Source organism: Rousettus aegyptiacus, unplaced genomic scaffold, assembly GCF_014176215.1.
Source record: "Rousettus aegyptiacus isolate mRouAeg1 unplaced genomic scaffold, mRouAeg1.p scaffold_m13_p_3, whole genome shotgun sequence".
NCBI classification, from domain to species: domain Eukaryota; kingdom Metazoa; phylum Chordata; class Mammalia; order Chiroptera; family Pteropodidae; genus Rousettus; species Rousettus aegyptiacus.
The window spans coordinates 5,798,915-5,826,852 of NW_023416306.1; the positions used below are offsets into that span (position 1 = coordinate 5,798,915).

At 42.8% G+C, this 27,938-nt stretch overlaps 1 protein-coding gene and 1 pseudogene across 2 annotated transcripts; one reads left to right on the plus strand and one right to left on the minus strand.

The window, feature by feature from the left end:
• Positions 1–1,134: 1,134 nt before the first annotated feature.
• On the minus strand, positions 1,135–27,390 carry GLE1 (GLE1 RNA export mediator). Of its 2 annotated transcripts, XM_016126423.2 has the most exons (16): positions 27,212–27,390; positions 23,814–24,035; positions 19,175–19,285; positions 17,348–17,496; positions 17,045–17,105; positions 16,547–16,801; positions 10,401–10,632; positions 9,696–9,808; positions 9,479–9,548; positions 6,822–6,964; positions 6,535–6,725; positions 5,896–6,025; positions 4,932–5,036; positions 3,698–3,780; positions 2,934–2,997; positions 1,135–2,188 (listed from the first exon to the last, which is right to left on the minus strand). In XM_016126423.2, exons 1-16 carry the CDS (start codon positions 27,308–27,310, stop codon positions 2,120–2,122), a joined length of 2,097 nt encoding a protein of 698 aa, XP_015981909.1. In that variant the 5' UTR covers positions 27,311–27,390; the 3' UTR covers positions 1,135–2,119. The 2 variants fall into 2 exon arrangements, with proteins under 2 accessions (XP_015981909.1, XP_015981899.1); XM_016126413.2 differs by lacking the exon at positions 1,135–2,188 and having other exon boundaries at positions 2,207–2,997.
• On the plus strand, positions 10,837–10,955 carry LOC118601308 (annotated as a pseudogene).
• Positions 27,391–27,938: the final 548 nt, after the last annotated feature.

The window sequence follows — 27,938 nt, forward strand, 5'->3', positions numbered from 1 at the left end:
CACTGTCGGTGAGTATCAGAAACCGGGCCTCGTCGGTGCCCTCCTGACTGACTTACCATCAAGATCCATTAGGAATACCAGGTGTCCAACGGCACGTGCAAGACTGTCACACACATCTAGACATAGGACATTCGAATAGTGGGAGATGGATTTTCTATGGAGTGGCGCAAATTCAAAGCGGCAGATACCTTAGGGATCACCTTGTCAGTGATTTTTCACATTTCATTTTTGGCAGAGGACCTTTTCCATGTATCACCTTATACGGAACCCCAGGAGATACAGCACGGAAAGTAAAAATGCGGCGGCAGAGAGGGTCCCGGAGCGCCACTAGCCTCCTCCCCACCCCCACCTTAAGAGGCCGTGCAAAACGTGAGCCGTGTAACTTTACTGGCACTTCATCTCCTGCATCACAGATTTTCACTCAGGAATAGGACAGTTTTCCAGCAGATGGCAGTAGCATCTTGAAGAAAGGGCAGCCTTTTGAAAATTTGCACAAAAGCCTCCATATACTGACCGAGTACAGGGGCTGAGCCCCATCTAAGCATCAAGAAGTCAGTGTTTCCTAAGCTGTTCCCTGTCATAATACTTAGAAAATGATGCTGTTTGTATAGTACAGGTAAAGAGAGGAAGTGCGAATGGCAACGGGCCTTGGGGCTCCACCCACTGCATGCCGTGGGTCCGAGGGGATGAGTGTCGCCCAGCAGCTGGGAGGCTCTGCCCTATGACTGCGACTGGGCACTTCGAAAACTGCTGCGCTCTTTTTCTGGTTGTCCTGGCACTGAGCCAGAAGCCATCCAAACCTAATTCTGTTTTGCAGTGCGGTTTGGAGGGTGAATGATCGAAAAGCGAACTGAGCCCAAGTCTCTTGACTCCTTCCTTACCCAGTGTTCATTTTATTGTGTCCACATGGAAATACTTTAAGACTTTCTCGTTTCTGCTGGATAAAGCCATTATTGGTACGTAATTGTAAAACAGGAAGGACAGAAAACAAGCCATTTTCCCACGGTGAACGTCAGGAAGACAAAAAAGGAAACAGTGCCTATCACTCTATACCCAGACCTGGGCACAGCCATGCCACCTTGACGCACAGCTCAAGGTACAAATCGAGCGTACTGAACCAACTAGATACCAGCATTGGGTTTTTAAAAATCAAGCTTTATTACTTATTTTTTTTTCAGTACCACAATCAATAATTCATAGAATGGGTCACTTGTAGCCACTCGGGAGCACCAGCGAATCCCCCTCCCCACCAAAAAAGCACATGGGTACACACGACACCGGTTAGCATGCAGGAAGAGATCCGAGGCACACAACAATGAATCTTCCCATAAAGAAATCTCGACTCGTCTGAAAAGCCGAGCTTTGGGTTTTTGTAGTGGTTTTAGTCAGGCAAATCTATCGTTCATTAGTCAGAACAAGTAAAAAAAAAAAAAACTGGGCTCATGCATCTCTAGTCATGCAGGGACTGAATCCCAAACTGAGGGGACAAACAGTGCTTCTTGCTTCTGTATCACACGTGGGAACAGTCATCCCAGACACTAAGCAATCCCTGATGCCCTTTAGGACTGCGTTTACGTCTACGTCAGTCACTTCCTCTGAATTTCTAATTACTTCGCAAGGTGAGAAAGGCAAAGCAACCATAACGTAGACTTGCACGTAAGAATTCGGGCCTCGGCTGCCACACTAGACGCCTTATGCGTCTTTGCTCTTTCTGGGACTTCATCTGAACACGGTGGCAAGGGGTGGGGGTGGGGTGTGGGGAGTCGAAGTGGCGGGCTCACTTCAGAGCGAAAGGCTCATGGCGCACCTGCTTTCTGAAAGGTACCAGAGACAAAGGAAAGAAAATGGGATCAAGTGCTACACACGCTTCTCAAAATTTCTGCAAAAGTGAGAAATGCCAAATCCATTTACTCTGTGATGTAGACCCCTTAAGGTGTCATGGGACCTCCTAGATTTTGTGACAGATGAAAATCTCCCTTGCTAGTCGCAAGGTACGAATACATAAAAACATGCATCGGTAGATTTCCAAGTCTGACATGACTCCCAAATACGGCTGCGTTCCGCTGCTTTATTACTGCCCTTCCACAACGAGACGGTGACGGTGGGCAAAGGAACGACATCAGGAACGCCAGAAAGAGGAAGTCAGAAAGCCCTTGGGGACAGGAATCTCCTTGCGCTGCAGGCATTTCTGGTCAGGGAAGGAAGAAGAAAACGGAATGATTTTCTGATAACAGTGCTTCCAGTACTCTACCTTTGGAAGAAACTTTGAGGGACAGAAAGTTGCAGTCCCACGGAGTAGTGGTCGAAATAAGTAAAAGACCGCTCGCTGGTCGTGTATCAGACGCCTGCTTGTGCGTGGGCTGCGGCAGAGGACGGATGCCACGCTGTCACCACGCCTGCCCCACTCTGCTCTCCCACGGCCTGGCCTCGCCTGTCGCCACTGCTATTTTCCCAATTGGGCTACGGGACACTGGAAGTCAGCCGGCCATCTTGGCAGACATACCACAGAGTTCTAAGTTATCTGTCAAAATTAACCTCTTAAAAATTTCAGCACTTGGAAATATGAGAGGCGCGTGGTTGAAAGTGCAGTCTGTTCTCATGGAGAAAAGTGACCACACTCACCAGTTCCCCAGACCTGAGACCCGAGAAACGCGCCTCAGCCAACATGCCAAAAACATACTGGTGACACAAGAATCGTTTGAGAAGTTTTCTTCATCTCCGAGGGTAGCTTCCCCACAGGCGGTATGGACAATGACATGCAGAAAGGAGAAATGCCAGCCCTTACGGTTAAAGGGAAATTATGGACAAAAGGTAAGGTTCACAAAAGTACAGAGGAAGAGACTGCGCTCAGAATCTGGGAGGTCCGAGACTCGGACACAGGCACATTCGAGGCCGACAACAGTTCGGGACATGTCGGTCTCAGGGCATCTTACCTCCAAGAACTGCTTGAGGCGTATGAAGGAACCCATCTGTCCCGAGCTTGTGATGGCTTCAATCCTACAGGGAGACAAGGAAGACATGTGAGTCACACCTACGATTCCCATCTTTTGGAGAGGAGTCAGGTATTGCTGATCTGGGCAGGAGCTGATCAAGGACTCACAGCGACGTCTTCCAGACTAAGGGTGCCGTTGCTCTTCTGAGTGGTCTCGACTCCCTTTCAAACAAGGATGTAAAGGGGAAGAGGGCACTCTCCTTTCTGGGGTCTTTGTGACCAGGCGGGACGGGGGTTGCCACGGCCTTTCCCCCACTTGAAATGCCAGTGAATTGAGGGGAATGCGAATGGTACTTAAAGGTGAATGCCACAACGGAGTCAAGCAAACTGGCTGACAAGTCAGTTTCTCCAACTGATTTACTGAGGCGGTTTGACCCCTTGGTTTAATTTGCAAGCGCATGTAATCACCATCCCAGGTTATCTGGGGGAGTTTGGAAGAGAATGGAGTTAAAAAAAAGTCAGGTATCCAGATCCGAGATCTAATTTTTTTTTTCATTTAGCCAACGATATTTAACAGAGACTCTTATTAGAGTTTAAAAGTGTTTATTCAGATATCACAGAGGAGCAGGATGGGAGTGGAAGATGTCACACTTCATACAGGTATTTTTAACTGAGTCAGCAACAGCATGTGGCCGCACCCAAGGGTATCTGATGCCATGAGTCTCACCTACTGGATCCCTGGTATCTGCTCAGAAAGTCTGGTACCTGGGGAAGTAGTCCTCTTTGATGAGAAGCACCATCTTCCAGAACTGGGCCTGATACTGCTTCATGAGGGCGTTCCCACACACCTGGGGGAAAGACAGATTCCCGCCGGAGCAGAGGATAAAAATTCACTCATACGCGAGATCCGGAAGGCATGATCGGTGCTCAACCTTCCACTCCTATCAAGAATCTCAGCCACAATGCCCCTTAGCTAGCGACCATGGAATGAATGGGAAACAAATCCAAGTTCTCCTGGAGTATTTCTCAGTATGTGGCAACACCTCCATTTAACCAGCCTGCTAGGCATGTCAGAAAACGTGAACCGAACTAATGGACTGTTCTTTGATCCCACTGAGTGGAAGTCTTTTGAAAGGTCGGGCCACCTCCCAACCTCGGGAAGCAATTTACAGACTCCCACGTGTGTTCTCAGCGGTTCAGGATCACTGTTCATGCACTGTGACTTAGGTAGCTTTAAAGTGACTAGAAACTATTGTCGCTATAGGCCGAAGGGTCCCAGATTTGTTACGGCATGTACCTCTTTTCTTTAAGAAGTGTCTCCTTTCCACTGTAGGGCTCTCGCCCTACAGTAGTAGCCCCTTAGAAGAAGACAGGCCTGTATAGAGTCTCTGGACAAAGGTGATACCTGATTCTAGCTGGTTAATCATATTTTCTGTTCTGGGAGTCAGGAATCACAATAGTGGGACACTAGTCCCACTACACTGGGTGACCACACTGAGCGCAGGATGGAGACCTTCTCCACTGTGCAAAGAGGACCAGAGAAAGTTGGCCTACGGAACAAGGGTGAGGCAACTTGCAGGAAGAACATATATGAAAGACCACGTGGCCCCAGAGAGACTCTTGGTACCAGGTGACATTCTAGTTCCTGGTTCCAGCCCCTCACGAGATTCAACTGCACATCCTAGCTTTGGTCCTGGGAATCACTTCTATATCCCTAAAATCAATTCCCCTTTTCCTATGTGGTAGGTGAAAAGTTTTTGTCCTTTACAATGAGTAGATATCCACACAGGAAGAAAAGGTACAGTGGGAAGAGAAATCTAAAGCTAAGTTTGTCTTAGGGTTCAAGAAAAATTTGACACTGGACCCTGATGCTGTTCACTGTCACCCTATACTGCTTCTGTATAGTATAATTCTACACGGCTTCCCCATTTGTGTCACGCAGTGGCCCAAGGCTGCTGTAACCCCTGGGTCTCCCTTGTGTGATAATTGCATTACATACCTCCAAGAAGTCAAAGAGGAGGGTGGCTGTCACATCTGACAGGGGCTCCATGTTTAATATCTGTGCCAACCAGCGCCAGCCATGATTTAAGCCATGAGGGTGACTCTGGGAAGAGAGGGGCTTGGTCACAATTTGATCTGATTTTATTGAGATATCTAAATTCCCAGTGTTATTATCTAGCCCTTACCAAGTGGACATGAACCTCCAGATCATTTTGCCCAACACATGCCACAGGGGAGAAATAACATGAGCCAAAATGAATTTTGTCTTAAAATGTTCCAATACGTCGGAACCCGTACATTCTTTACAGCATCCATATAATATGTATCTGTCAGCTTCCATTTCTGGGATTCTACAAGCCAACATTTATCCTAACCAACATTTACTATCACGGTACCTTAGCATAGAACCTGGGACCTAACGCGTGCACAGTATCAACTTCTTGGATTCGGTCAACTTAGATTCCTTTCCCTTTAGGTCTCCAAGTCCATTAACTCCTCTATTTTCCTAATCTGTATCTCTTGCGGAAAAAACTGTGTGGGCAGGTCAAAGCCCTGGACCCCGGCCATGGTATTGTCACTGCCAAGTGTGTATCACTACAGCTTGCGGACCATCTGTCCATTTGTGAGTAAGGTACATGACCTAGCTGGCTTCTAAGGCCTCAGCTAGGTCTAATATGACAATTCTCGTTTACTATCCTTCTAATAAAATCTTCTAACCTTAATAATTGATTTACGACAGACTCTTGTCTGACGGACTCTTTGTCAGTCATTGAACAAATGATCCTGATGATCTAAAAGCTTCCTAATAATCATCAACTTCCCTAAAGAAGACCTACGTGAAGCAGCAGTATTCTTTAACTCATGTAACTAGAGGCCCTCTCTGAAAGAAGGTCAGTATCTCCCGCAGACAGAATACCGACTCGGTCTGACCTCTTGACATTGGCAGTGAGCCCTTCTGCTACCTCTTGTCTGCTGCCATACGGCCAGCGGAGCTGGATGATGGCGGCATAGAGACGGATCATCCCCGACATGCGTTTCAGAAAGTTGTCCTGCTGCTCCACCTTGGAATCCTTCACTTGGTAGCCGAGCATCCTACGTGGGAAGAAAAAAATCCACAACGACAGGGAGAGGGCAACAAATCCGAGATTACTTTGTATGGCTAAAAGTACAATATGTAATTATAAATACATTATTACGTGTTAGTACCCAGAATGCTTTGTTTACAAGGCACTCGCATCCATGATCAGATCTGTGCATCACAGAAGCCCTGCGAGGTATGCTCACAGGTTGTACATATCATTTAAAAATGAGGAAGATGGTGCTCAAAGAGGCGAAATGACTACTCATTCTGCAAAGCTATCAAATGACAAAGCAGGGATAAAATTCAAGACCCGTGGATTCTAGACCCAGGATTCTTTCCACTAAACTATCCTGATTACTGGCACCTAAGCCCACAAATTCCAAAAGCTGTCTGGTTTGCATGAAAGACACCGTATTATGACGGAACATTCTAGGTGCAGAAACACTGTGAGGAGGAGGAACTCAAACGCTGTTTCTGCCTCATGAATCGCCTAGGCCAGTAGGGAGAGAAATGGCTTCACCTCTGATAGTCCTCCAAAGCCATCCCCTCCCTGAAAGCTGGGTAGAAAGGGACCGAATATGGACACTTCTTGTGCAGATGAGCAAGGATGAGGTCCCCGACTCTCGGGTGCAGCTCCCAGATCCCGGACGCCACGACTGCGATGGGAAACGCTGCTTCGTGGTGGGAGGCCACTTCCTCCTCTCCTTGTTTCTGGGGACACAGACGGGGACAGCATTAACACTCGAGAACGGCGTAAGTAGCATGCGCCAGCCTTTTTCCCACACCTCTGGCAACGGGGTTCCTCACCACGAACTTCTCCGCCAGTTTGTACTGGACGAAGTCCAGGCCCTGTGGGCTCAGCGTGACGGACACGGAGCGCCCGCCAGACTGAACGGGTTTTCCGGAGAGCAGGCTGTGGATCTTGTCGAAGATCTCCTTCAGCTTGGAGCCTGGGTGTGAGAGATCGAGTGAGTTAACACATATGGCTGTGGCTTGACCTGTTTTTCACCACTGCAGTGCATAGAAGGAACCTCTCTAAACCAGCCGTGTGGCCCTCTGCAGGTCTGGAGTCTAAGGCCAAAATACTGAGGCAGAAAAATAAACGACAGTCAAATACGCATGGTGAGGGGGTCCCCAGTAATCGTATTTGTAGAAAAGGTCCTGCGCGCCGTCCCCCCACCCCCCCCACTGGCCACAGTTAGATCAGGGTAGTCCAGCTGAGCCAGTCGCACAACTGACAGGGGCAATTCCTTGAAGTGGCTGGCCCTGCGGCACGCAGCAGGACCTTGCAACTGCCATGGGGACCACAGAACAGCAGTCCTCGAAACGAGATGTACAGAGGGAAGACGAGACGGTAGTGAAACGAGCCCTAAAGCATCTACTCTGGAGACCAGCTCCTCTCCTGCCATCGGGTTCTGTGAAAGACCTCTTTGTCGCTGGGACGAACGAGCGGCGGCGGTGGGGTGGGGGGCGGTGTTGTGGGTGGTGGTGGGTGTGTAGATCTAAATTAGTTTCTGTTACTTATGATCGAAGTTTAAATTAATATAGCATGTCCAGTTTAGAAACACCCTGCCAAGGTAATTACTTTAAGTAACGCGACCCTAATTAGATATGGAGAATGAAACAGAGGAGGCAGCCATGGGAGTGACTCCCAGGTCCCAGCTAAGGTGACGGAGTAGATAACGGGGCTATTGATTACTTAGTGCAAACAGGAGAAAAAGCAGGCATAAGAAAGATCATGAGTCTATGGCCACGCCACCCTGGACAAGCCCGATCCGTCTGATCTTGGAAGCTAAGCAGGGTCGGACCTAGTTAGGACTTGGATGGGAGACCACCTAGGAAGACCGGATGCTGTAGGTGTAAAAATTAAAAAAAAAATAAGGATTGTAAGCTGATAAGGTCCTTGCAATCTGTGAGGTCAACCACGGGTTGCATCGCCAAAAAAACAAAAGTAAATAGATCATGGGTTCAGATCTGAACACATTAAACTTGGGGTATCTGAGAGCCATCTAGGCAGAGATGTCCCTCGGTAGCTGGACCTACAGAATCTGAAGCTCAGGGCACAGGAAAGACCCAGAGACAGATGTGGGAGTCATCGGCATCGAGGTGATGTGTGAGGCCCCGGGGGTACGCGGAATGAGAAGAGCTGGTGGGGAGAGCAGATCCCTAGGAATCACCTATGACTGAGGCGCAGAGAGGAGACTGAGGAAGCCACAGTGGGGAGAGGAGGAGAACCTGAAAACTGATGCTCGATGGAGGCCAAAGCCGTCACGTCTCACAAAGGGGAAATCGACGGCGCCAAACGGAAACGTGAGGAGACCAGAAAAGCTGTGGGAGATGTGGAATCAAAGGAAACATGTTAGGATGTGAGTGACGCAAGCGTGTTTAAAGGGAAAGGAGCCTGAAAAAGGGAGCGCTTTTGCAGAAAGCAGAAGGGAAGGGAAATAAATGATGAGGCAAAGTCTAGGAGGCGCCAGGAACAAAGGAGCAGGCGGAAGGGTGAGTGCGGGCTGGGGGGACGCCGCACCCTTTGACACAGGAGACGCCAAGGTAAATGCAGCTGTGCAGAGGTGGACGGGGCAGGCGTCAGAGGCCTGCACACCTGACACCTGATGGAGGAAGCGGCAAGGCTGTCTGCGGTCAGCTGAGGGGGAGAGACTGAGGGTCAGCTTGAGGAAGCGGTGAAGGGATGGGATGGCCGTCGAGTCACCTCTCCCAGCTGCTGCGGCCATCCAAGAAAAGGGCACTTTAAATTCCGGAAAGTGATAAGTGTTTGTTTATACCTCGTCCTATTTCAGAAAGAATTTTGGGCAGCAAAGTGATAGGTAAGTTCTGTCATACAGCCTCTCAAGGGAAGAAATTGCAACTTTCCTCTGCTTTTTAGGCAACGAGTTAACCAGGGGAACCGGGACCCGCGCTGGGTCAGAGCAGCCTGCGGGCTGTTCACACTCCCCAGCTCCCCGGCCACCGGGCAGCACGGTCTACACTTTGGAGGCCTCCACATCGAGAGCGCTATAAAAAACAAACCGCCGTTTCTAAAGAAGAAAGACCTTGCTCATGTCTGGTTCCTACTCTCTAAATCCCAGTCTCCGGAGAGAAAAGGAAGGAGTTTAAAAGTATTAACGGGTGGGCTTCAGGTCTGGAAAAGCTCATGCAGGACAAAAGCAAAGAATACAAGTCACATCCTAGGTTCTCCTGGTGACGTTTACCACAGTAACTTTCAATTTTAGTAAGAGCCATCCTAAATAATTTACTATTAATATACAGCCTTTTATTTTTAAGTCGATGAATACATAATGATTATCTTATACACGTTGAAGAGGAAACAAAGAAGAGTGAAATAGAATGCATATAACATTTGTTCCAACATACTGTTTATAGGAACGTTACAGATAAGTAGATTTGGAGTCTTAAAAAATAATAAAATGGAGCGAGGAGCCATGTTCTTAACGCCTCCGACCGACCTGCAATGGTGGAGATCTGGCTCACTGGGATGGTGGCAGCCTTCTGGAGGTCCATCTTTATCTTTTTGGCCTGCCAAGAAGAGAACAGTGGCATGCAGATGGTGAGTAGATGCCATTAAGATTAGGGAATGGGATGCAGTGGCTACATTCCTTTGAGACGCAAGGCCATTCGGAGCACTGTCGGCCCAGAGGATGCCCAGCTTACACTCCTTCTTACCTGACTGTCTTTGCTGCTGGTCAGTCCCTCAAAGGCCAGCACGCACTGTCCGGAGGCCTCCTGCAGCTGCTGGTACCACTGCATCGTACTGTCTTGGACCTTCACCTGGAGGTCTGAGGAATGAGAGAGGCTCTCATAACAGCTGGTACTTATTGAACACAGTATGAGCCAGGTACTGTTCTAATCACCTTCTGTAACTGCTTTCACTGCTGCAATAACCCCACAGAGTCGATACTATTATCGTCTTCATTTTATAGATAAGGGAAAAGGAAACACATAAAGGTTAAGTCATTTGCCAAAGTCACATTGCTAGGAGGCAGAAAAACTAGGATTTCACTGATCTGGCTCCAAAGCCAGCATTCTCAACCATTGTGCTACATTGATTCTCTTGTGTATAAAACGATCTTGTATTTTGTACATATCTATTTAAAATACTCAGTAATAGCAATACTTGGAATAATACTTCTGCCAGAATTATACAGCATTTCGAGTCCTCGTGGAAAGTGTTAGAATCAGAAGTCAGGCTCCTCACTGACCAAAACTATATGTTATTCAGTAAAAGTACTGAATTTTACATTACGTAAAAGTTCTGGCGAATTGTCCTGTTTCTTAAAATCATATTCAAAACACATGCTTGTGCCTTTTCACATTCTGAAACGTAACGCCACGTGAAAGGATTGTATTTGTATCCTCACCAAAACTCACCTTCGTTCTGCTTCCCCGCTGGGCCCTGGCTGGGGGCGGGGGACGCTTTGTGGACCTCTGGTCCCTGCTGCAGCAGCGACCCCTGCCGCTTCGCCTGGGCCTCCTCTTCGTCCCGCCTCCTCTTCTCTTCGCAGGCCCTGGCGATCTCCTGCTGCAAGTCCGAGAGGAGGTCCCGCATTTCCTGCAGTGCTCTCTCGGCCACAGCCTGGTCCTCTGCCGAGGGAAAGCCGTTCTGTCGGGGTGACAGAGGCAGAGCTTAGCGGTTATACCCTAGGCACACTGCGGGGCTGAATCGCACCTCACATTTCTGGAACTGGACCTGCTGCACCAGTCATCAGCATGGTGATACGTCTGCTGCCCTGTTCTTTTAAAGGAAGTACTGATTTGCCATCACATCCACTGACTGGCACTGGCTGGAACACTTTAAAAGCCTGTTGTCTACAGCCATGCCACCCTGAACAAGACCCATCCCATCTGATCTCAGAAGCTAAGCAGGGTCGGGCCTGGTTAGTACTTGGATGGGAGACCACCTAGGAAGACCCGGTGCTGTAGGAGTAAAAAATAAAAATAAAAATAAGGGATTGTAAACTGACAAGGTCCTTGCAATCTGTGAAGTCAACAAGGGTTGCCTTGCCTAAAAAAATAAAATAAAATAAAAAATTTTAAAAGAGTAAAAAAAAAAAAAAAAAGTGAAAAAAAATACTAAAAATAAAAAATAAAAGCCTGTAACAACTATCTAGATAAAACTGATACTGTTTTAATTTGCATTACATGTAGTAATAGTGATTTTGAATTTACTTTCAAATTTATCAGACAACTATATATTTGTGCTTTTATAAGCTGTTTTTCCCGCCCTTTGCTCATTTTTTTCATTAGTAGGATGGAAGCAGAGAGTGATTTATCTTTTTTCCATAAGTTACAAGGGCTCTCTTCACATCGAGGGCATTAAGTTTTGGTCTGCTTTATGTGCCACAAGTGTTTCCGAACTTGCCGCGTGTCTAACTTTTACATACTCCTACCAGTCTTTTCCAGCATGACTTCTGCTTTTATTGCTGTGCCTACACAGGGCCTCTATACCTTAATGTAATTCAAATAGTCACCTTTTTTTCCCCCACTGAAAATAATTTTTCTTTTTGTTTTTAAACATCCAAGAATATGAAATTAAGATGGAAAATGGTACGAATTTAATCTTTACTTTTATGGTTCTAAATAATCCATTTTTACTCCAAATGATCTGAAATGATACTTTTAGTAAATATTAATTACCTACAAAAATTGTGTCTCGTTCAGGGCTTGCTATTCTGTTCTACTAATCTTGCTGTCTGTACCTAGGCAAGAAGAACCTGCTTTAACTGTAGTGTTAGAAACACATTTTATATCTGATAATGCAAGTCCCTCGTTACTAGGTTTGTTTTTGAAACAGTTCAACACATTTTTGAATCGAATTTCACTAAATTTATTTGTGCAAATTTGACAGCTACTTTAATAAGGCTTCAAGAACGTGGTAAATCCTTCAGTTTATTCAAGCCTTGTTTTATAAATTCAATAAAGCTTTATATTCTTTATGTAAAGCACATCCATTTCATGCTAGTTTAAGTCTAGGTATTTTATATTCTATATTTTTAACTCTTTTTGGTAAAATTTTTCTAATTTTGGTCATATTGCTGCTGTCTCATTAAAAAATCTAAGTTTTCAGCTTTTTACTCTTGGATTTCTAGGTAGACAATCATACTTTCATCAAGTAACAATAATCACCTTTCTTCATTTAAATATTTACTTTCTTTTTATTGCCTTGTATTGGCTAAAACATCTGTAACAACACTGAAGAATAGTAACAACGTGGTATATTTTTATTTCTTTTCCAAATTTAATGGCATATCTGAAACGCAGCCTTAGGCAGATACGTACACTCTATCGTGTTAATGAGGAACACTTTGTTCTACTTTTTTTCTTCGATCAGGAAAGAATGTCAAATTTTAACATACACTTTCACATCTGATAACATATAATTTTGCTCCCTTAACCTATTAGTGAAATAAGTTTCATGAATAGATTTCGTGATGATTGAACCAGATTTACATTATACTTAGAATAATTCCTCTTTGGTTGTAGTGCATTATTTTCTTGAGGCACTGATGAGCTTGAGTTTCTTATCTCTTATTTATAACTTCTGCTCAAAAATGAGATTGCACATAAGTCAGACTAACATGCACATTTCTTCTAGTGTGCTATTTTGTCAGAATTTTATGACTAGTAGAATTATAAGATGAATTGAGAAGCTCTGTATCGTTTCTATGTTCTGTCCCATGAGCATGTTTCATAATTTTGTCTGTTAAATCAACGAACCCATTAATTTTAAACCAACTCATCCCAGAGAGTAGAACAGAACATTTTTTTTTTCTACAGAAAATTCATAAGCTTTCTCTTTTAGTATTAAAATGGATTATAATGCTACATCAACTAAAATGGGATAATCCTGGTTTAAGAATAAACGCCTATCAAGGAAGCAGGAAAGAATATTGAGAAAGAGGTCCCAGGATAGTACTTAGTGTGGTAAGGGATATTTGTACATCAGAAGGGGAAAGGCGGTGGTAAAATAGTATGAATATTTAAAAAAATAAAGATCTTTATCTCCCACCAATCGTCTAATAAATTTCAGATGGATTAAATGAGGAGGAAAAACCCAACATTTCTTTACATCGAAAATGTCATAAGCTATGGTTGTACTATATGTCCACAGGGCGGAGGACTAAGTATTCATACAGAGACATGCGAGAAACGCTAAGTGGTCATCTCCTGGATGAGCTGCTAAGTGCAAAAAAAGCAAGATACAGGAGGCGGGCGGGGAAAGAGGGAGTGTGTGTGTGTGTGTGTGTATTTTTTAATCCTGGGAGGTGGAGATGCATATATATGTATGCATTTGCTCCTGTTTTTAAAGAATAAAGACAGCACCCAAAGCTAACAGAAATGGTCATTTGTAGAAAAGACATGAACAGGATGGAGGATGAAAGAGAAGGAAGCTAGGCTTCTCCAAATACATCTTTTTGGAAGTTCTTACTTTGCAACCATGTAAATGGTTTAAAAAGTATGTAACAAAATTAAACCCTGTTGAAAAAATTTCTTAACAACTGAAAGCACAAATGGAAAAAATCAACCTATCAAACTGGTGGCTTAACAATAAAGAGAATTATTTCAAGTGAAGTGAAACAGTAATTTAATTATACATCCCTTAGTGTTATATAGCTACAGCCAAAAACAAAACAAAACAAACCCACCCAAAATTGCAAAGAAATTTTAAACTGTTATCAGGAATCATATTTTTAGTACTGGTATTATTGTTTTGAAATTGTAATATGTTATGAAATTACATATATATACATATAAAACTATACATAATAGGATAAGGTAAATAATGTTCATTAATTTAGAAACTGAGATTTTCAGTGTGGAATAAAAATAATGTATATAAAATAAGGATGTTAAATAAATGTTGCAATCCTATATCTGAATGAAAAAGATCAATGCGAACTAATGTATTTTCACCTAAAAAATTACATATTTTCTAGTTCTGTCCTAGAAAAGGCCTAGAAACAATGACAAACCCTAGTAACAAGACTGTGTTTTCTAAATATCTTTCCAACCACAAGAAATAAAGCTTTTTGAAGAAATGCCCGATTCTAGGTCTGGAAAAGAAAATGTTCAAGATGAGGTAGGAACATCTTAGCTCACTTGTTTTCTGCTGCAACAAACACTACTTGGGGCCACATCAAAGGACAGAGGAGCCAAGCTCGAGGTGTCCCCGTTGATCAAAGATGAGACGATTTTATCAACAACAAAACTGTAACACATTGAAACATACTGCACATCAAATACATAAAGATTCCTAAGTTAATGATAACTTAAAAAAGAAACAACCTCATAAGTTACTGTAGAAGAATGGTAGAAAAGCAACTCATTATTCTGAAAACTGAAAATGGAAAGAATGGAATAGTTATCTTTTCCTTCCTATATAGACTATATACCTCAAGATAAATCGTTTATAGGGAAATTTTCTTTGTAGTCAAATTCCAGAAAGAATGATAAAATCAGAAAAACTCAAAGTCTATCACCCTTAATGAAATAACGGATAGATAGAAGCAATGGCCAGCGACGGCCACTGAACCATTAGCTGAAGGTTAGGGGGATCTTTGGAAGACAAGGCCGACAACAGCTGAAGCCGCTGGTCAACTTTAACATCCAAGTGGAAAGACCATCAGAGATGATGTGCCTGCTGTGGAGCCACAGCAAGTGCATACTACCCGCTGCGAAGTTCTGTGCCAAGAAAAATCAAATCCGAATCTCATCAGGCCTCCAGATCTGCGCTGTCCAGTAAGGTAGCCAGCCACCTGTTGCTATTGAAATTTGATTTTAAAAACATTTTAAGCTACAACACAATTCTTCAGCCTCACTAGTCACATTTTAAGTGCTCAATAACCACATGTGGCTAGTGGCTACTGTACTGCAAAGCACAGATACAGAATATTTCCATCGCGACAGAAAATGCTGTTGGACAGTGCTATGCTGGGTAAAATGACCAGTTATAGAAAATACAAGAATTATGAGGGGGGGCATTTGAGATCCTGCTTCCCAGCATCCAGCATGTCGTCTGTTTAGCTCAAATAAACTCTTACAAAATAGAAATAATAAATAAAATATAGCACAGGGTTAGAATTAGCAACTGCATTCTGGAATTTTCCAGAATGTAGGAAATTTTAAAGAACAAATGATCCAGATTCTTTCAAATAAGTGGCAGAGAGAGAGAGAAAGAAGGGAGGTGGGGTCTTGAGATTAAAAAACGTAAGTAGGAGACGTAGCAAACCAGACGGATGAACCTCTGTGAACGTTAATTTCCTAACCGATTGCAAAAAAGTTTTTGAGACAACTGGAGAAATCTGAACACTGACATTTGACCATACTAAATAATTAGTTTATTTGAGTGTGATATTACTATCTTGGTTATGTTAATTGAGAGTTTTATCTTTTAGAGATCCACACTACTGTATTTTCCACATGAAGTAATGTACCTGTAAGTTACTGTCAAACCATGGGGGGCGGGGCGGGGGCAGTAAGTGAAGTACAGATGAAACCAGCCGGCCACGTGTTGATTCTTGGGGAAAGGTGCACAAAAGGTTCATTATGCTGCTTTTTCCACTATTGTACAGGTTTGAAATTTTACAAAAGGAAAGGTAAACAAAACTTATAAAAAGAGTTCGAATGGAACAATGAACTATAAAAATAAACTTCTGCCCTCAAATATGATACATGCTGAAGTTCTTTATATTTAGAAGTCATAAGTTGCTCTTTTAAAACACAAACTCTGATGGAAATATGAATGAAGAGCAAGAACACATGATTCATGACGGTGTGAACTGGTACAACTTTTGGATGTGAGTTGAGAACCTTCGAATTCCATAACCAAGTAATTCGGTTTCTAGGAATTTTATCTCCAAGAAATAGTTAGAAATGCAGACGATATATAAAATGACATCATTGCAGTGTTATGCAGGGCCGTGTAAATACAGAAACTCAAATGTTTAAGACTAAGCATGCCTTTTTCAACAAATTTTGGTATGGCTATATATTGGACATAGAACCAATTTCATCTGTTCATCAAATATTTATTGACTACCTACTATGAATTAAGGCAAGACTTGCAGTTTTTAACACTGCCTTAAAAACATCAAAATATTTTAATAATTATAGTAATTACATGTTCAAAATTCAACGTTAACTGAAAAAAAACCAATATACATTTCTGTAAGGTTTTAATTTTTACCATAAGCATAGAAGTTCAGTATATGTTACTGAATGAACTAAAGTATTTTGCAAGCAGAACAAATAATTTTTTTTTTTTAACCTAAGATAGTCTATATCTATAGAAGTCCAATTTGGGATGGGGCTAACACACACACGTGCACACACACATACACGCACACGTGCAAACACATGCACACACCCTGTCGGAAATGAAATGGAAAATGTGAACAGTGGTTACCTCTAGGTAAGGAGATGACAAGTCATAATAAGCAGACATTATACTTAAATCAGAAAACGATTCTGCTTTGAAGGTTCTGCATTCAAAGACAGTGCCCCCCAAGCGCCCTCACCTCAGAAGCGGCCCGAATGATGCCCGAGATGAGGCCGCACAGCTGGTTGCCTCGGGTCAGGAAGGCGGACAGGTCGAGCTTGAGCAGGTCCCGGTGGCGGTCCGAGGCGTCCAGCTGCTGGCGGAGCTGCAGCACCTCCTCCTGCAGGGCGTAGAGGCTGCGCAGGCGGCCCTGGCCCTCCTCCCTCCGCAGCCGCTCCTGCTCCGCCTGCCGCAGGCGCTGCTGCTCTGCCTCGCGCAGCTTCAGGTTGAGGATCTAGGGAAAGGGCCAGCAGGTGACCTCTCTGTGGGGCTCCCGGGCTTTCTCTTCCTACATGCCTCCGGTCCTATGTGGGCAACAGGCTTTCAAGGATGGGCCCAGAGCAGGAAAAGCAAGGGGTCAGTCGTACAGAGCCAAGATACGGGCCAGGTCCTCCGTGCCTGTCTGCCAGGACCCGACTCTTGGGGCAGATCACAGCCAGACCCTGAAACACCCGCACCGGCCGGCCCAGACTCTGACCTTTGCTCTGTGCCGATGCTCAGCTTTCAGCTTCTCCTGCTGGCCCAGGGCTTCTCTGGAGCTGCATGAGAAACGGCAGGAAGAAGCCATCAGCCGTCAGCCATGCCCCCTACGCGGTTCCACGCCCCCTAAAAGCCTCCCTTTGTGACACACTGGTCGCCTTTCTGCGGCCGGCTATTTTTCTGGGTTACAAGCTCCTCAGGCTATTTTATTTGGACATTTAAGGACTTGGGAGAAGGGCAAGCCCTTCCTTTCGGGCTCCCGGCGGGAAGGCGCCCCTGGTCAGGGCTCAGGGGGGCTCACCTCCGCTCCATCACTTCCCGCAGGTCCTGGAACTCTTTATGGTGCTTCAGTTCCTTCCGTTCGTCAAACCGCTTCAGCTGTTCGGATGCCATCTCGGACAGCGCGCGCACCTTCCGCTCCTGCTCCTCCTGCCACTGCCTCAGGCCCTCCTGGAAAGGACGAGCACCTGCTCTGTGGAGCTCCCTTAGCCCTCTGACCACTACCCCCAGGAACACCCTCCCGTCTGTCCTTTGCGCCATCAGATACTCGAGAGCACGGAATCGGCTGCGTGCCTCTCGGAACCTCTGCTCAGTCACCTCTCTGCTTCGGGCTGATCTTTAAACTCAGCTGTCATGGAAAGCTCTTCCACATGCCCCATAAAGTTTACGTCACTCCAGCGTAAGCTGGGAGGGGACAGGTGTTTGTCAACATAGTATCAAACAGCCCTCCCTGCACTTTTAAGCTTCCATCTTGTGTATTCTTATGAAGGTTTCAAGGTGATCTACAGAAGTCCTTATACTAATTCCATAAACACGCCACGCACATTTCCAGCTCACTTCTATCCTCGGTTATTATCTCTCCCTAGATTTCCACCCCGTCCCCATACCTCCGCTCAGGACAGTCCCTTACCCTTACACCGAAGGGTATCAGGTAAGTTACTTATTATTCAGGAGTACTCTCCTGTGGTTTTTAAGTACTCTCCTGTGGTACACATCCTGACACTAGTTCCATTTTAGGAACTTATCCTAAGGAAATACTTGCAAATGTGTGCAAAGATATATGTACAAGGATGCTCACCGTAGTCCTGTTCACTATGATAATGAATTTAAAACAATTTAAAATAACTGGGGAAAAGATGAAATATATTACAGTAGGTCATACTAGAGAATATTCTGCAGCCTGTAAAAAGGATGAGATGCTACATATACTGGCATGGAGATATATCAAAATATATTGTTAAAACATTACATGATTCTACTTTTAAAGTTTTTAAAACTTCCAGGGCAAGAAAGCGAATTTAGCACAAGCATACATATCCTCTCTGACTCTTTAAATAAGCTGGGAAGGAAAAGAGACTCAACAGCTCTCTCTCCTCTCTCTCCCCTACCCCGCCCCCCACCCCCCATACACAATCTCCACTGCTACCGCCCCAGTCTAAGCAACCATCATTTTTTTCAGTGCTTTAATGGTGTTCCTGTCTTTCATACAGATTATACGTCTTCTAATCATATTTTACTTATTTCTCGTGCTTACTTCTGTCTCTCCCCACCAGCGTGTAAGCTCCATGAGGACATGGGTTCATGCCTACTCTGTCCACTGTTTTATCTAGATCTAAAACGGCATCTAGCACATAAGTACTCAGTGATATTTGTTGTCTCAATGAATAAACAAGGGTGACGCCAGAAGACTCTGACTTTATAAACTCATGCATTCTTTAAAAAACTTTACAAAATCATGCACTGCTTTCCTAATAAAAAATAAGAAAGCCAAATAAATTAATTAAAATAGTGCTATTCTTTTCTCGAGAGGCTGTTAAGGTCCATCTTCTCAGTATAATCTTATCAGACAACTCCAGATCATCTTTGAATTTTGCAGAATAAAAGCTGGGAAAGCCCAAGTAATTTTCCCAAAGCCCCATGTAAAATAGGAGAGTGCAGATTCAAAACTAGATTTGACTTCAGAGGGCTTACTCTTGACGGCTACATCATACCACCCCCCAAAATGAACTGGGAGCTACTAGGAGGTGGGGCACGATGATTAGCATACAGTGGGCATTCATAAACCCTGAGACTGCACTTAAATATGGCTCCCCAGGGGCAAGCCTGCCTTGCTCCATGGGTCACTTACTGTTCCTTTCATTCTGTGCACCAGTTCATACATTCGGATGCAGCCTTCCACTTTGATCCCCCTGGAGGACTGAAGTACCATAGATTCTGTATGCTGGGACTCATGTTTGCCCTGTATAGAGAGAAGACAGAAAAATTAAGCTTTTAAGAAGGTACGATGGTTGGTGTTTTCCCTTCTGGACAAAAACCACATCCCTACTTACGGACAACTAATAACAATGACAAAATAAATTAGGTTACACCAGAGTGCTTTTCATGATATTGACCTTGTTCTAACTGTTTTTCTTAATAAATTGGTGTTTGTTGAACTTTGGGTCTTTCTTTTCTTTCTCTCCCTCCCTCCCTTCCCTGCCTCCTTCCTTCCTTCCTTTTTCTTTGCTTTTCTTTGTTTGTTTTTTGTTTGTTTGTTTGTTTTTTGCTTTTCTGCTTGTTTTGATCCACCCAGCCAAATTTTCTCCATTTGTGATAGGACGGTTTAGGTGGAACAACACCAACCTATATCCCAACTCTTCCACCCTCCTAGCCTCAGGAATAAGCATGTGACCACCTGGTAATTAAAGTCTTCTAGCCCCTGTAGACAGTATTTACGGCAGCAGTGAGGCTTATGAGCCAAGCTAGGGCAGCGTCCATCTTTGAATTTCTATGATGGAGCTATCTGGGAAGGCTTTCCCTTCTTCTGGGGATGCTAACCTAAAAGGAGGTGTGGTCTAGGGCTACCAATAGCCTTCTTGCCATAGAGAGTCTATCTGAAAAATGAAACCAAGAAGGGTTAGGCTGAATTGCGAGATGGAGAGGCAAAGCCCTGTGTTTGGGTCACTGGATCGATTCAGAAATAATGTCAAGCAGAAATACACAAAAAATAGATTATCTAGATCATTGATTCCAAATGCACACCTAGACCTCCTGGCAACATAAGCCATTCAATTCCTAGCCCTGCCCCCTTTTTGCTTAAGCCAGCAACTGGGTTTCTGTTATTTAACACCAAAAACTCCTAAATGATACAGTAATCCATTACATAAAGCCATCCCAAACTTTATGTAAACCTCAAGAATTATGGAATTTTGTACCTGGAGAGGTCCTCAGCAATTTACTCCAGTACCAAATACATGGGTAAAAGAAACAGAGGCCTAACAAGGAAAAGATGCTTGGTGGAGATGCCACACTATTGGCAGGATCAGAACTAGAACCTGCTGGCTTTGAGAAGCTGCTCGTAGAAACTTTAAAAAAAAAAAATTCTGTCTTTTGAAATAATTATAATTCACAGGAAGTTGCAAAAATTCGTACAGGGAGCTCCTGTGTATGCCTTGCCCAGTTTCCCCTAATAGTAAGATCTCCACAAATGCAGTAAAATATAAAAACCAGTAAACTGACATCAGGACAAGCCACAGAACTTATTAAAATTTCACTAGTTTTACAGGCAATCATTTCTGTATGTGCACAGGTCTATATAATTCTATCACATGTAGATTCCTGTAACAATCATCGCAATCAAGGTACAGAACTGTTTTATCACCATAAAGCTTTCTTGTGCCACACTTACCTTATATCTCTAATCTGTTCTCCATCTCTATAATGATTTTATTTCAAGAGTGTTAAGTAAATGAAATCGCACGGTACTTAACCGTTTGAGATTGGCTTTTTACTGCTGGTAGTATTCCATGGTATAGATGGACCACAGTCTAACCATTCGCCTACTGAAAGACATTTAGTTGTTTCCAGTTTTGGGATATCATGAATAAAGTTGTTATGAACATTGGTGTACAGATTCTTCTTATGTGAATGTAAGTTTTGAATTCTTTGGGGAAAATGCCCAAGAATGCAATTGCTAGTTAAGTACATATTTAGTTTTTAAGAAACTGCCGAACTATGTTCCCAAGTGACTTTATGTACCATCCTACACTCCCACCCAAAATGTATGAGTGATCGACTCTCCACATCACTGCCAGCATTTGGTGTCACTATTTTTTATGTTGTCCTTTCTGATGGGTGTGTAGTACTACCTCATTCTGGTTTTAATTTGCATTTCCTTAATGGCTAATGATGTTGAACTATTTTCATGTACTCACTTGCCATTCGCACATTGTCTTAAGAGAAATATCTGTAGAAATCTTGTCTATTTTCTAAGTAAAGGTTAGAAAGTGATTTTTTTTAAATGTCTGAGTCTTGAGAGATTTTTAAATGTTCTAGATAAAAAGCCTTTATGAAATAAGCAGTTTTACAAATATTTTCTCCTAGTCAGTAATGTTTTTTCATCCTCTTTACCAGCTTGTTCAAAGAACAAAAGTTTTCATTTTGATGAGGTTCAATTTATTGATTTTTCCCTTCATGGACTGTGTTTTTGGCATCAAAATGAAAAACTCTCCACCTAGCCACAGGTTCTGATTTTGTTTTTGCATAAAAGTCTTACTGTTTTACATTTAAGTCTGTGATCACTTTGAGTTTATTTTTATGTAAGGTGTGATATAAGACTGCAGTTCATTTTTTTTGCCTATAATGTTCAATTGCTAGAAAAAAAATTTTAAAGACTAATATTTTTAAAGATGATATGCTAAATATAAACTAAAAAATAAACTTTATAGGCAGAGAACTGTGCAGTCTTTTATAATATGAATAATCATCTCTAACCTAAATTACTTCTTAGGATTATAAATTACTGTATTGTAAACTCTTGTTTGTTGTGAATAACTCTTGCAAAGACATGTCTCAAGACAAGACTGCACATGAAAAATGCTCAACATCACTAATCATTAGGGAATAGAAATCAAAACCACAATGAGATACCACTCCACACTCACCAGGATGGCCATTATTAAAAAAAGTTTTCGGAAAATAACGAACGCTGGCAAAGATGGGAAACTGGAACCCTTGTGCACTGTTGAGGAACATAAAACGGTGCAGCTGCTGGAAAACAGTATGGCAGTTCCTCAAAAACTTAAACATCATTACTATATGACCCAGCAATTCCAGTTCTGGGTATAGACCTAAAAGAACTGAGAATAAGTACTCAAAATAACACACGTTACGTGTGTATTCATAGCAGCACTATTCACAAAAGCCAAAAGGTGGAAGCGAACCAAGTGTTGTCCAGTGACAGAAGAATGAATAAACGAAACATGGTATACACGTATAATGGGATGTTACTTGGCCTTAAAAGGATGGAAATTCTGACACCTGCTCTACAGCATGGATGAACTTTGAAGACATTATCCTAAGTGAAATAAGCCAGTCACAAAAGAATATTATATGATTCTACTTATGTGAAGTACCTAGACTGGTCAAATTCATAGACAGGAAGTAGAATGGTGGTTGCCAGGGACTGAGGGGGAGGGGGGATGAGGAGTTATTGAATAATGAGTATAGCACTTTAGTTTGGATGATGAAAAAGTTCTGGAGTTGGTTACCTAATGCCTCTGAACTTAAAATAGTTAAATGGTAAATTTAATGTCATGTATATTTTACCACAATTTTAAAATAAGATTATTTTTTTAATGTTCACACCCTTTTATCTTCAATGTAGTTACCTGCACATTATTTTAATAGTTAAAAGATGTATTTTAAGATTAAAAAGGAAAAGAAATCTCACTGCGGAAGGTTTCTCACTATAATATCTTTAAAAGCAATGAAATGGAAATCATCGAAATGCCTAATTATAGAGGAGCTGTTTAGTAAATTATAGCAGCGGTCCCCAAACTTTTTGGCATTGGAAACCGGCGCTCCTATGAGAATCTAATGCCTGATGACCTAAGGTGGAGCTGAGGTGGTGATGCCAGCGCTGGGGAGCGGCTGCAAACATAGATGAAGCTTCGCTCACTCGCCCGCCGCTCACCTGCTGTGCGGCCCAGTTTCTAACAGGACCAGTCCACAGCCCGAGGGTTAGGGACCCCCGAATGATAGAATATTATATATCTGGTAAGTACAATATTTACAAAAGTGGAAATAACATGAACAAATAGTTTGTGAACAAAATAATGTAAGGAAGGAAATAGAATCAAAAGCGCGTATACAACTTAATTATGTCAAGGTACAAATATACAGGCATACGAGCCTGGGAAGAAGTAACTGTTAACTGAAATGATGATACGATAGGGAGATTTAAATTTTTTCTTCTGATGATATGGTAATGTTTTTTCAATAACAAAGTTTGCAGTGGGGAAGGGCAAAAAGAATAAAGAACTTTGAAAGCATAGCGACAACAAAAAGAACAATTTAACAGATGTTAACTGAAAGAAGCAAAGGCAGGGGCAAAACAGAGACAACAAACGGGTAAAAATTCATTCAAAACTAATGATAAGTGAAGTATATAAATTTTAAGAGCAGGTATAAATTTTACCCTAGGGCTTCCAGCAGCCAGCACAAAGAGGGAGACCTTACCAGTTAAAAAGATGCAAGGTTTTGGAGAAAAAACAATCCAATCGCTCATAACATTAATTACTATTCTTGACAGTTAGGGAGAAATTTCTCTTTCTCAGTCTTTATAAAGAGAACACTGAGTGGTCTAACCCACACTGTCCCTATAAACAGCTACAACAAAAAGCAATCGTGATTTTCCCCAGGGTAAGGTTACTGTCCTAGGACAATGTTAAACAATTCGACTTTGCAGCCACCACTGTCTTTTGGCTTCAGCCTATTAAAAACCTTACCTTGGTTCCATCTGGTGTTTCTGGGGACGCTGGTGAGAAGGCAAGGCTTCTGACGGAAGATGTGGGAATAAGTGAAGGTTGATCGAGGGCTGGAGCAGATCTGGAGGAGGATGAAGTCTCAGAGGGAGATTGGTTCTCTTGCTTGTGGGGTAGGACATGATCTACCACCCATCCAGAGTAGGAAGATAGCTTGGGAACAGATATACATTCTTCTAAAACATCCTAGAGAGAAGAAGAGGGTTAAGCTCAACTGGCATGTCAACTGATCCAAGCAACCAAAGATAACCCACTACATGCCTCCCTGAAAATCTAAGAAGGCTATACACAAACATACATACGTAAATACCAAGGACCCAAAATAACTGCATTAACAATCAGAGATGAAGAGAAAGTACAGTAGTTTCTTGATAATGACCCTATTTTCCTTTTAGAGTATCAGACTAAATAACCCTAACTACAGAAAAAAAAAAATGCACAAAGATAGTCATTAAAGCATATGAAAAAGCAATTTAAAATGTTGGAACAGAAATGAACACTAGAAGAATTTTGAAGTGAACTACAGTATACACAGCGGGAGATCAGTCACTGAAAAATACTGACTGTGAATCCTATGTGCTAACATACTTAAGATTCAATTTTAAGTGGAAAAACAAGAGTATAAATATAGTATGTCTACGATTACATAAAATAAAAACAAATGCTACTACACTAAAAAACATGAAGGAAGTATTCCAGAAGTTATGCTTGGGTAATAAGTGACATATTTCTCCTTGTTCTAATATTACATATTAACTTTTTTAATAAACATAATTTTAAAGTGAAAATATGAATATAAAAAAATAAGCAAGGAAAAGTAGTTACTGATGTAAAAACCAACGGCTTAAAAAATGAAATTTATAACAGAAGACTATAAAACAAGTCCTAGATGCTCTCCAGCATGTGTGTGAATAACTCATTCAACTGTACCAGTTAATTATATGTTTAGTGTACAGTGCTTTAAACCAGAGAAGCTTATATCATTTAATTGTAGTTAAAGTACACAGCAAATTTTGCCTGGTAATTTCACTTGACGTCAGGAAAATACTATCAGGAAATATGGTGAAAACAGTATTCTAGCGATTAAGAGCTCTGAGTTTACAACTAGCCTTTCTTGGTCTGAATTCCATCACAGCATTCCACTTACCTGTAAAACCTCGGACAAGCTACCTAACCTCTCTGTGCCTCAGCTTCGTCGCTTCCAAAATGGAATAAAGAATCTACTTCAAAAGATTGAGAGGGGAGGGCAGTGCTGTTAAAAGAGTAATAAAGGACCTAGAACAGTACCTGGCACATAATAATTACTAAAAAATTGCAAGCTGTTACTTTATCTGGATCAGTGGTTCTCACGCAGGGCCAATTTTACCCTCCAGGGGACGTTCAGCAATGTCTGGAGACACCCGGGAGGTTGCTACTGGCACCTAGTGGTTAGAGGCCAGGGATGCTGCTAAACCTCCTATAATGCACAAGACAGCAATGGCGGCCCCCACTCCACAACAGAATTATCCAGCCCGGCCCAAAATGTCAAAGGTGCTGTGGTTGAGAAATCCTGATCTAGATCATAGGTACACGTCCTATGTACAAAAAATTAATATTCAACCCATGAGGAACCATCTGGACACAGAAGCAAAATGCTTTATGTACATCGTTGTACTTTATACAATGATGAGGCTCATTTTAAAAGATATACTAGAAATAACGTTGCTACAACACCTTGTTACTATTCATACCCCAAAATAAATTCCAGAGGCAAAGTTACATACAAAAAACCACCATGAGCAGAAAAAAATTCAACATGACAAACTAGAAGAAATATATGCACTATATATCACAGATAAAGGTCTATTATCCCTGATACATGAAGAACTTGTAAAAATTAAGGGGAAAAAACCCCACTAAAACCTCACCGGAAAAAGGGGCAAATGACATAAACAGGCAATTCACAAATAAAGATATAAAGTTATCACTTAAATATAAGAAAAAATGTTCAACCTCAATCAAAAATGAAATTATTATAAAACTACACTGAGACCTTATGTTTACCTATTAGATAAGCAAAAATTAAAAGTATAATAATACAATCTGTTGACAAAGCTGTGAGCAAATGGGCACAATCATGCATTGCTGAATGGAAGGCAAATTGGTAAACCTATTATGGGAGGGAATTAGGTGATATATAACAAAAACTACATGTTTATCTTTTGACCCAACAATCCCACTTCTAGTAGTTTTTCTTGAAGATATACCTCCCATAGGTGAAATATGCATAAACCAGGTTATAAGTAATGGATAAGAACTCACTGAATAAAATAAGAACCTGTTAGTCTGTACTAATATAATTAATTAAACAGGAGAGAAAAGAAAGCCCTCCCTTATGGTAGAGTGCCAACTGACAAATGTAGAAGGAATGGTGGATATAAAGAAAACACCATTTGGCTATATCACAGAGGTGATTGATTTAGGCAGAAATCCATTAATGCCAAGAGTGGAGTTCTGATGAGAGAAAAGATACATATTGGTGTAATCTTGGAATACCTCTCCATGAATACTAATTAGTTAAAAGGGATAAATGATGAATTAAGTGGAGCTATCTAGCAGATACCAATGTGACCAGGTGATCAAGGTTAGTAGCAACACCAGTGGTGTCAGGATGGTTTGAAGCATCTGTGTGCTTCCTGGAGTGACTGAAAACACAGCATTACTGTGGTATTCCTGCCAAGAATGCGTACTCTGAGTATACACCAGACAGACCTATGCTGGGACTCACCCTACAGAATTTACGGTATGTATTCTTTAAAACTGTCAAAGACATAAAAGACAAGAGAAATGCTTCAAAATTGTTTCGCAAAAAGTCTGAAGTAGCTAGATTACCAGCAACTTGGGAACAGGAGCTAAACCTGAACTATGTGTCTCTACATCCCCCCTCCAGCAGTCTACTACAGGACTTTGCAAATACAGTGACCACGCCCCCATTACACCTTACAGGTCCGCCCAATGTCATCTAAAACTTTGGTCATTTTACTGGCAGCAAGAAGTTAGGTCATAGTAATTGTTCACTGCTAAAATCTGGATCTCCTAGCACGGGAGGCGCGCCGTAAATTAACTGACCCTGAGCCCTGGGTTGCTTTGACAACATGGGCGGAGGCGCCTAACTCTGGGGAGCAAGGAAGCCTTCAGAAAGAGCACCTCTTGACCTAAGGAGTGTTCGCCCAATGCCTAGTATATGCTGGAGAAAACAGAAATCCCAGGACAGGATAATGCAGCTACACAGAAGTCAAGAAACAAATTCGGGTTGTTAGGATGCACGGGTTCCCGGCGCAGGGGCCAGAAGGGCCACAGCGCCCTCCGGGTCCATTGCTCACCTCCCCCCGCAGTAGCCAGTCGCGATGGTAGCAGAGGCGACCTTTGTCGGAACTGCGCAGTGCCTGCAGGGTCTCCCAGCAGCGACCCTCCGACGGCATCGCACACCCCGCCCCCGCACCTCTCCCGAGGAGCCGCTTGTGACAAAACAAGACCTCGAATCAGCCGCCCAGGAACGGGGGCTCGCTTCCGCTTCCGGGGCGCGCACGCAGCAGCGCACACGCCACTTCCGGTGCTGACCCGTCCGCCGGCGCTCGGCGGCCGCGTAGGGGGTGGACTCGGAAGCTGGGAGCTCGCAGGGAGCGCCAGTCCAGAGGGCTTCTGAAACCTAAAGCCTCCTGATCGCAGAGTGAAGTATGTAGTACTGATGAGGTCGTGAGGAAATTGGAACGTCTCCCGCACTGCGAGTGGGACCCTAAAATGGGGCCGCTGCTGTGAAGACAGTCTGGCAGGTCCACAAAAAGGTTAGAGTTGCCATTTGACCCAGCAATTCCCCTAGGTATCTACCCAAGAGAATAAAAATATACATCCATACAAAAACTTGTATGTTCACGTGTAATAGCCAAAAAGTGGAAACCCTAATGTCCATCAACTGATGAATGGGTAAATAAAATACAGTGTCATAAAATCGAAGTACAAATACATGTTACAGCATGGATGGCCCTTGAAAACATGCTAAGTGAAAGAAGCCCGTCACAAAAGGTTACATATTGTATAACTTCATTTATA